This window comes from Onychomys torridus, chromosome 16 (genome assembly GCF_903995425.1).
Source record: "Onychomys torridus chromosome 16, mOncTor1.1, whole genome shotgun sequence".
Taxonomy (NCBI): Eukaryota; Metazoa; Chordata; class Mammalia; order Rodentia; family Cricetidae; genus Onychomys; species Onychomys torridus.
The window spans coordinates 42,936,572-42,946,986 of record NC_050458.1 but is presented as its reverse complement, the minus strand read 5'-3'; the positions used below and the strand labels follow the sequence as shown (position 1 = coordinate 42,946,986).

At 48.2% G+C, this 10,415-nt stretch overlaps 1 protein-coding gene across 1 annotated transcript; it reads left to right on the top strand.

Moving 5' to 3' along the window:
- Nucleotides 1-556: 556 nt before the first annotated feature.
- On the top strand, nucleotides 557-10,163 carry LOC118596710 (apolipoprotein L3-like). The gene is made up of 4 exons (XM_036207590.1): nucleotides 557-670; nucleotides 1,084-1,117; nucleotides 6,314-6,440; nucleotides 9,341-10,163. Exons 1-4 carry the CDS (start codon nucleotides 557-559, stop codon nucleotides 10,161-10,163), a joined length of 1,098 nt encoding a protein of 365 aa, XP_036063483.1.
- Nucleotides 10,164-10,415: the final 252 nt, after the last annotated feature.

Sequence of the window (10,415 nt, the reverse complement as noted above, 5' to 3'; positions counted from 1 at the left end):
ATTCCTTCAGTGACCCATTACCATCCACCCACCTTTTCTCCTTCCCGGAAATCAACCACAAGCCAGGTCCCTCCTTTGGGAGCAAGCACTCTGATGGCATCCCAGTCACAGCTGTGTGCACTTTTCTTGCAATTGGAAGCCCAGCTGAAGTCTCCCCCACGACCTTCATTGTTAGCTCTATTTGTGTCTCACCCAGGCCAGGGCTGCTGTGGGCAGTATCAGCTCCTGTCAAGGGTCATCAGTAGGGCAGTGCCTTGCAGGACTCATGCCTGGTGGGTGTTTCATCATCATGGGCCACAAAACAAGACTTTCCACTCTCCAGCACTGGGTATATCAGGCCCAGAGCTTGTGTCTGCTTGTGTCTCAGATGTGCATCTGGTGACTGGATCCACACAGCTAAGGACAGCCGGGACCCATTCAAACTTGGCTGCAGGAAGATTCCTTGGTGAGTTGGGGAACATGCCACCTCTCAATGCATAAATGTTCATCCTCTCAAAGGCTCTGGAGCAGGAGGGCTATGGCCCCATTTTATGGATGAGCTGATTGAGGTGAGACAATGGCCCAGGTTACAGGCTCAGCAGCAGCAGGGACAGATTTGCAGTTAGAATGGGGTCTGTCCACCCCTCCATCCTCCTCCCCTGCCCTCAACACAGGAGAGGATGTGGAATCCGTAAGATGGGATCACCACACTGCCTGAGGCCCAATCCTACTTGTAGGTCTGCCTGAGACAGAGTATCATTGTGGGGCCCTAGAGCCCCTCCCTTGCCTTCCAACCAGTGACATGTCCATCCTGATCCTCCACCTTCTCTCATACTTTTGGCATCTGAGGGACCAGTGTCTCCTGTGCCCTCTCTACCACTGCACAGCCTTCCAGCACCATAGGTGGAGAGCAGCCTGCTGGGGCTCAGCAGGGCAGGCAATCCTGGCTCCCTCTATCAGGATAAAACAGAGACACAGAGAAGGGTGACTAACCCCATGTCACACAGCAGTCAGGGCAGAGAGGTGAGGGGGACAACAGCCCTGACTCTGAACTGAAGAGAAATCCTGGGGATTTAACACTCCCGGGCCCCTCTGTTCCACTAGAGCTGCCCTGCTGCAGAGTCTGCCCCAGTGTTAGGTAAGGCTGGGGTGTGATGGTCCTGGGGACTCTGCACTGAGCCCTCTCTCAGTCCCCTTTCCCTCTCCCAGAGCCCTTGACTCCAGTCACCAGGTGCACATCTGAGATGCAAGGAGACTCCGGATGGACATGTCAACTGGTTGGAAGGCAGGGGAGGGGCTCCAGGGGGAGGTGCAGGCTGGCACAGCCATGTCGGTGAGGTGAACAGGCGCACAAGTGGTGCACACTCTAAAGGTCATTGGAAGGACAGTGTGTGCTATCCTTCAGTAAGCTTTAGAGTAGCCTGAGTTCAGGGTGTACAAGCCCACGTCACCTCCAGCTGTCACTGCATGTGCCCTGGCTCCCCTGCAGCTGGGAGCTGATCAATGCCCCTCTGCCTGCCTGTCATACTCTCTGAACACACTCACTCACTTTCCCCATCTCTGAAGGGAATGTCATCAAAGAGACCTTGAAGTTCTGCACAGGAGCTGGTTAGCTTGTCCATGGTGGCACTAGGGACTGAAGCCAGAGCCACAAACACACTGAGGGGCTTTCCATATGGAACTGCAGCCCCAGCCCTCGGTGCTGTTTGTTCTTAGTTAGAACAAGTGTCTCTGTGTGAAGCCTCAGCTGGCCTCAAACTGGCAGCAACCCCCCTGCTCAGCCTCTGCAGTTCTGAGGTTACCCATGTGCGGTCAGATCTGCTATTGTAGAATGTCATTTTATGCTGTGTTACATTTGTGTGTGCTCTGGAATATTTGTTTAACAATGTACAGATGTGTTACTTTTATTGATGCTGCATTTGTTTGACTCTGTGAAGCTGTGATTCTTTGCCTGTCTATAGCACTTGATGGTCTAATAAAGAGCCGGATGGCCAATAGCAAGGCAGGAGAAAGCATAGGCGGGGCTGGCAGGCAGAGAGAATAAATAGGAGGAGAAATCTGGGAGGAGCAAAAGGAGCAAGAGAGAACAAGGAGAGGCAGATGCTGGGGGCCAGCTACCAAGCCACCCAGCCACCCGCCCACCCACACAGCCAGCCACAGAGTAAGAGTAAAAGTAAGATTTATAGAAGCAAGAGAAAAGGAAAAAGCCCAGAGTCGAAAGGTAGTCAGGATAATTTAACTTAAGAAAAGCTGACTAGAATTAAACCAAGCTAAGGCCTGATATTTATAAGAAAGAATAAGACTCCATGTTGATTTATTTGGGAGCTGGGTAATGGGACCCCCCCAAAAGAGTAGGACAAACAACAACAATCACCTGTTAATTTAAGGGTAGATGAGATGTGTAGAATGTGTAGGCGAATTTCTAAATGGTCTTATTAAATAAAAAACACAGAGCCAGAAACTGGGGTTAAAGCTGAGAGAGATCAGAGGGATAGAAAGGGCCACCAGCCAACCTCACCTCACTGACACCTCAGCTTCCAAAAAAAGCTTTTTCCTTTATACTCTCGCCTATATGCCTTTCTGTTCTGTTCTTTCATTGGCTCTCTCAGCCCAACTACATCACTTCCTCTTCCTGCCCAACTCTGTCACTTCCTGTCTATCTGTACAGACCTCCAGACCTCTATGGTTGGTGATGGGATTAAAGAAGTGCATCACCACACTTGGCTCTGTTCCCTAGTGTGGCCTTGAACTCATAGAGATCCAGACAGATCCCTGCCTTCCAAGTGATAGGATTAAAGGCGTGTGCTAACGTTGCCTGACTTCTGTGTTTACTTATAATGGCTAGCTTTTTCCTCTGATCTCCAGGCAAACTTTATTTATTAAAGCACAAATAAAATATCACCACAAGAGTGCCCACCCTTGTGCACTGCCTGTGTGAGTGTGGGTCTCATACTCTATTTATACATCAGTGAGCCTCAGGTTATGAAAAAGTTAAATGCTGAGGCTCTGTGATCCAGTCATTTGCTTCTAGAAATATCTTACAGTAAATGACCCAGTGCAGAAGTTTCTTACAAGAAAATATCCTTCAGCTGCTGTGAACATGAAGATTAGAAGCTGCCTAAGGTTGAACACTTAGGGAGGAGGGCAGAGGCCTGAAAGGGCCAGAGCAGGCACGGGACAGGGTCTGACAGGATTCCAGCCCTGGTGGGAGGCAGGATCCTGCACAACAGGGAAGGTGTGGGCTCTGGGAGAACATTGTGGCCCCCATGAATTTAACCCTTGTCACGGGGCACAGACCCTGATGTGGGTGAGAAGCCATTCACAGTCACATGGGGAGAGGAAGAAATGATGTGTTTAAGGGAGTGGAGATTCATATCTAAAAGTTAGGGTGTCAATCAAAACATCTTGGGGTTAAGTATCTGGTATAACACTACTGTGAAATCTTAGGGTGTCAACAAAATCTTATGGTCTTCCCTCCACTTTAAAATGGGGGATCACAGTAATCCTTATCTCATGGAGGATGTAGGTCCCCTAATGAGGTGTGTATGAGGAGCCCTGTGTGTCACAGACGTAGAGATTATGCTTGCTATTATCATCAGATTGCATGTTCCCAGCAAGTAGTTGACAGAACATCTATTCCCATTTCTCCAATGTGTAAATCATATATATACCAAGTCCCTAGCTGGTGACGTTCTCAATGACAATAACAGGACAGAAGGGCTCTGACTTGGTCAGGGTGAAGGATGAGGGTTGACCCATGTGACTGACATCTGGAAGGCGCAGTGCAGGGCCTGCTGGAAGACAAACACTCTGGTTGGCAGTCCTTTGGTCCTTCACTGCCACCTTGGTGGAACCACTGGGCCTCTGTCCCCTTCCACCTCTCTTCCTGCAGCTGTCCCCATTTCATCTCACAGTTGTAATTATTGTTGTTGTGTTTCTGTCCTCCCTCCAGCCAGGATACCTGGAGAGCTGTAGGAAACCTGTCAGAAATCCTGTGGTTGGCGCTGTGCACCCAGAAGCCCTCATGGCACTAGAAGGTAGTCAATTTCCTCTTCTCTGGCTGCTTCCAGCTCACAACAGTCCCAAGGAAGTAGAAATGTGTCACCCTGTTCTTGTCTGAAGTGGGTCCTTTTGGTCTTACAGGCCCCCCTATGTGTTGTCCCTGTGTATATAAATGTGCTGTCTTGACTGAACAGTATAACCCAGAGGCTCACGCACTGAATACTTGGGCTCCAGTTGGTGTTACCATTTGGGGGGTTATGGAACACACAGGACAGGGAGCCTTGCTGGAGAATGTCCATCCATGTGTGTGGGCTCTTAGAGTTCATAGCCCTGATGAGCATGCTGTGCATGCTTTAATCCCAGCACATGGAAGGCTGAGGTAGGTGGATCTCTGTGGCATTGGGACAAGATTGATCTACACAGTGAGTTCCAGGCCAGCCAATGCTACATACTGAGCCCCTGTCTCAAAAATATAATAAAGCAAAATAAAGTAGAGTCCATAGACTTGCCCCTTTCAGTACTGTCTATGCTTCTTAGGTGTGGTTGAGATGTGATCTCTCACCTTCCAGCACCTGCTTCTGTCCTTTCCTGCCACTCTGGACAAACCCAAACAAATCTTCATTAATATATTTCTGTCATGGTGTTTTATCTCAGCAACAGAAAAGTACTAAATGTTGGCTTGGTAGAGTTAGCTCATGCTGGGAAGAACCTGACAGTCTCAGTCTCTCTCTCTCTCTCTCTCTCTCTCTCTCTCTCTCTCTCTCTCTCTCTCTCTCTCTCTCTCTCCCCCCCCCCTCTCTCTCCCTCTCCCTCCCTCCTTCTCTCTCTCCCTGCTCTCTCTCTCTCTTCTCTTTCTCCCCTCTTCTCATCTCTCAGCCCTCTCTCTCCACCTCCTCTCTTTTGCTGTCTTTATTGGTCTCTCCCTCTCTGTCATTCTCTCTCTCTCTCTCCCCTATTCCTTTCTCTATTCTCTCTCTCTCCCATCTCTTTCCCCTCTTACCCTCTGTCTGCCCTCTCTTCCTCTCTCTCCTCTTTCTCTCTGCTCTCTCCTCTTTCTCTTTTTTCTCTCTCTTTCTCCCTCCCTCTATATTTCTCAGTGTGTGTGTGTGTGTGTGTGTGTGTGTGTGTGTGTGTGTGTGTGTGTATCTAGTCTGTGTGTGTAGTAAGGGTAGTAAATATTTGCTGTTTCTATAAGTATATGTATATAAATAGATGAAAATGTAAATATATATATACACATATATGCATATATAAATAATTGACTTTTTCATTGGAGACAAAAGGAGCACTAGGAAGCTCAATGTCACCCCATGGCTGTTGTTGTCAAGGAGATTGGGGACACTGAGGAGAAGCTCCTGCTCTGCAGTGGAACAGGATAGTGCAACCTGGGCAAGACCCCAGCCAGCTAAGCTTCAGCTTGTGAAGGGAGAAAGCCCAAAGCTTTCTTGTTTCTCGAAAGCAATTGCTTCAGTATATTTAACTGCTGCTGGTGTGGTTGGATGTGACAAGGTTCCATCCCAAGCTGGCAGCCAACCACGGAAGTGCTGTCTGTATGTGATCCTGGCTTTAGAAACATGAAATATGAAAGGGTCAAGCGGTTATGGATTCCTTCTCCATGTTGTCAGAGAGATATGAGTCCTCTCATGCTCAATATACACTGATGTTAATTCCACCTTCTTGGAAAATTCTACTATTGATAGAATGAGTTAATGTAGAACACATTAAAGGCTCGAAAGTCACATTTGAAGGCACTGGTACCACAGTGTTTGACAAGAGACTTATGGTGAGTGAAGGGAAGAAGGAACTTCAACAAAAGGCCTGTGGTTTCTCGCAGCAGTGGAAGCCAAAATCCATGATGAACATATGTCAAGTTGGCCACAGTAAGCACCCTCTTCCTGGTGTGCAGAGGGAGCAGGGTCACTACATCTGTACATGGTGTCTCCTCTGTATGTGTGGAGAAGGGTCAGGGTAAGAAACAGCCTAGACGGAGGTGGACACAGAGACACATGTGTACTTATAAAAGATAATGAAATACTTCTGGTATTCATTGTCATAAGGACCCCAGTCCCACTGAGTAGGGGCCTATATTCATGGCATCATTTGGGCTTCATTACTTTTTTTCCTTAAAGGTTCTGTCTCCAAATACAGTTGCTGATCCTAAGAGGTTTTTTTTTTTTATGATTTGGGGGACATAATTAAACCTCCAACCTTGGAGATCCCATTAGGACCCATAGGCAAATCCTCGGGAACATGGCATCTGTCCACCTGCTGCCACTTACCATTTAATCTCATCCGCACTGGCTTCTAACCTCATTCTTTCTCTTGTAAATAGTGGCAAGACGCTGCATTGAAGAACTCACTGATTATCTCACGGACACACTCTGCAGAGAGGATCTGAAGAGCCTGATAACTGAGGATGGTGCCTGGAAAGCATTTGTGGAGACAGCAGAGTTGTCAAGGTAACCCGCATGGTGCACCCAGGACTTCTTGCCAGACCATGAGGATGAGGGATTTTTCCCTGGTTGAGCATACCCACTCTAGGCAGTCACAGGGGGTGGGGTTATGGAGACTCCTTCTCAACCATCCAAGGGGAGTGTCTCCATCATATTATTCCACCCTTACATCAGTTGAAGATATGGCCCAAGATGTCAGGCCCATTTCTGCCACCTACTAGTTATGCATCCTTGGCAACCTAGTTACCACTTCTGTCATCGACTAGTGATGTAACCTTGGTAAATGAGTTACCACTTCCCAAGTTTCACCATCATGAAACTGTAGCCTGAGGAAATAAGAATATGGGTGTGGAGTTCTCAGAATGTGGGCAGTACACAGTGGATGACCTGAAGGTTAGCTTTGAAAGACAGTTGTGAAAGTGGGGAGAGATCAAGCCCAGGGGTCTCCTGTAGGACTGAGGACTCAAGAATTTATTTTGAGACTGGTCAGAAAAGTGTAGACATGATCAACCCATGTCCCTGGGTTTTGACTTAGTCCCTTTCCTCCCATCTAAGGAGGTGTAACAATAGCAGGGTCCTTTGTGGGCTGAGGAGGCAGAGAGTCCACAGTGCAGCTGCACAGAGCTGGGTGACAGCCTGGGAGGAGCTACAGGTCAGGGAATGAAAGCCAAGTGCCAACATCCTTCCCAAAGCCCAGCGACCAGGACCAGGGTCACAGCCAGGGCCCAGGTTGGGAGTGAGAATGACCCTAGAAGGGAGGTGTATGGGGATGCTAGCACAGCAGGGCTGGAAGGACAGAGAGGAAAGGAAGGCACAGAGAAGAGGCCCAGCTGAGGATGTGTAAGAGAATGAAGGGACATTTATCTCCCCTCCCCAACCTTCCCTGACTGCATGGTCCATGGGTGTGCAGGGATCTGCTTGGGTGTTCAGGGCTCTTATCTTTGCTGCCAAGTTCTCAGGTGGCATTTGGGACTCTCTTCTCTTTTGTAAAGCTCCCAGAAAATCAGGAAGGCCTGTGGCTATGCAAAGAGTCCAAAGTCAGTATAGTTTGAGGGTAGCTTGCATAATTCCAGAGTCTGAGTACCCCATATCCCCATCCCAGAGGAAAATACTTCTCCTGTTGCCTTGTCCAAATTCAGGGGATTTCCAGACTACTGGTTACTATGGGCGGTCCCTAGAATCCTAGCACTTTGGTGTGTGACCTTGCTGTGTTAAAATGTGACACTGTCACAGCCTGTGGTGTCTGTTTGCCTGGTGACCTGTCTGCAGGACCCTGAACTAGAACTTCCAGGTGGTGAGTCAGGAATGAGTGATGGGTGGGAGTCACCATGGAGCCTGTGTTAGTGGCATCTCTTCTGCTCTCAGCCACTGCCTTGTGAGCTCCAGCCATGGAGGGAAAGGGCTTTGGGCATCGGCAGGGCAGACAGCAGGCAATATGATCTGGGAGGTGGGGAGTCTCGTATGGCTTTGTGGGATCTGTTTGTTCGTTTTGTTTTGTTTTAAATTCTCAAGATGACTAAAGGGCAAATCTGAGGAGAAGGTCCCAGTGAGTCTTCTTTTCTTTTTGACACCAGCTGTTGATGAAGGATTGCTCCAAATCAACTACAGGATTAGGAATCACCTAGAATGACCCATGGAACTCACATATAAGATTTTTATCACATAGTTACAGTTGGCCATGGAGCATAGAGGGTTTAAATGAGCTGATGAAAACACCCAGAAGCCAGATCAAGGAGAGCTTCAAGCCCAAAGCTTCTTGTCCTCAGGACACAGTGTTGTTCCACATCGAGAGTGTGACAAATCACATGACTGCTGCACACCAGGAAATCCCATGACTGCTGCACACCAGGAAATCACATGACTACTGCACACTAGGAAGCTCACCTTAGGAAAAAAAATCTTCATCCTGAATCAGGGTCCAGCCACCAGGAGGACACTGCTCAGAATTGTTGCCCTACGCGACAGACATGGAGCCACTTTGTATGCAGAGAGAGCTAGGCACTTAAAGCAGTCTGGCAGTGAGTACAGGAGACAGGACATCCCTAACAGGGACACCAGATACAGATCAATTCCCAGTGACACAGGCCTCATGGGAATCTTCTGAGGGTCCATGCCTTTGGCCTCTAGTTCCTCTGCAGGTCAGAAAATGGCTCCAAAGTTCCCACCACACCCCACATCATTAAGGTTGAGCATTTCATAAGAAATTCTAGGGAACAGATGTTTCTCAGATCCTGCATTTCCTCACTTTGAAATTTTTGCAAATATTAAATGAAGAATCTTACATATGGGACCCAATTCTACCCAATACAGACACTGTGTACAGTCGGTGGTGGAGTTTTATGCAATGCTTTTAAAGTAATGTGTTGTCACATGGAGCCGGATATGGAGCTTTTGACAGCTTAGGTCTGGGAGCTTTTCAGATTGTGTTTGGTCTGTCTATCCTACTGCAGAGCTCCCCAGGCAAGCACAGACAGTCCTGCAGGGTGATACTGCATGGACTGAAGATGACTTCCCAGCAACTCAGGGCAGAGCAGAGACTCTTGGGAAAGGGGTATCCCACACAACACACACAGTTCTCTCACTTAAACAATATTGGCTCTAATCTCACTTCCCTGTACTCATCTACAGGGTTCCCACAGGGAGTGATGACTTTGACCTTGAGGGAAGGAATTTTAATTAGAGTCTGTCCCTACAGTGTCAAGATTGCACTTTACATACTGACCTGTATAGACTAATGACCATGGGTATCTATGATGTACCAAATGTTCATGGTAGATAGTGAAATTATGGAACTCTGTAAAATCCTTTTCTGTTGGGTTTTTAGTATGAAGGTATCTTTTGAACAAGAGTTTGGTTTTTTTAAAGCCTGTTTTCCTCATGCACTTGACCTGTTCTGTCACAGCGAGGAGGGAAGCCGCACTGCGTGATGCACTGAAGGAGCATTTAGCACAGGAGCCCACAGATGAAAATGATGGACCTCAAAAGGAGCTGAAGAAAAAGAGGTTTTTGGAAGAATTTCCTCAGTTGAAAAGCAAACTTGAAGAACACATCAAGAAGCTCCAAGATCTGGCTGACCATTTTGACAAGGTGCACAGTGACTGCACCATCTCCAGTGTGGTGGCTGACTCCACCAGCACTGTGTCTGGAGTCCTGGGCATCCTGGGTCTAGTTCTGACACCCATCACAGGAGGGACCAGCCTGATGCTCTCAGCAGCTGCTTTGGGGCTGGTAGCAGGTATGACCAGTGTCACCACCACCATTGTGGAAGAGTCCAACAGATCATCAGATGAAGCTGAAGCCAGCCGCCTGGTTGGAGCCAGCATGGACATACTGCATGAGATTATGACCATCATGCCTAAGATTAGCGTGAAACTTGTTAATACGGGGTTGGATTTAGTCAGTGCCTGTAAAACCCTTAAGGAGCAGATCAATACCATCAGGATGGCCAGAGCCAGTTCTCGAATTGGAGCACAGGCCACAGAGAGCATCTCTGCTGAAACTTCAAAAAACGTGGGGAAAGCCTTAGGGGGGACGATTAGGGCAATAGGCTTTACAAGTATCTTCCTTGCATTGGATGTGTACCACCTTGTGACTGACTCAATGGAATTATTCGATGGGGCAAAGACAGAGTCGGCTGGAGCACTTCGGAAACTGGCTCAAATGCTGGACAGAAAGCTGCAGGAATTTGAGCAGATGCACGAGGCTCTGCAGTCAGACCTGCCTCAGTGACCCCCTCCCCCAAGCAGCTAACAATTCAGGGGAGATGACAGGGGGTGGGTGATGGGAACAGTGGAGGCATACTTTTTACAAGGGAAAGAGCTTGAAATAAAGTCTATGGAACCGAGCATTGACGAGTTTATATTTCTGTGGCTGAGCACAGCGAGATCAATGCAAATAGCCAGTGATTCAAGGAAAAGACAGAACCTGGAGTCTCAAACAAGGGGCCCCCAGTCTTTACAACCTAAGGAGTGGGGAGTGGGA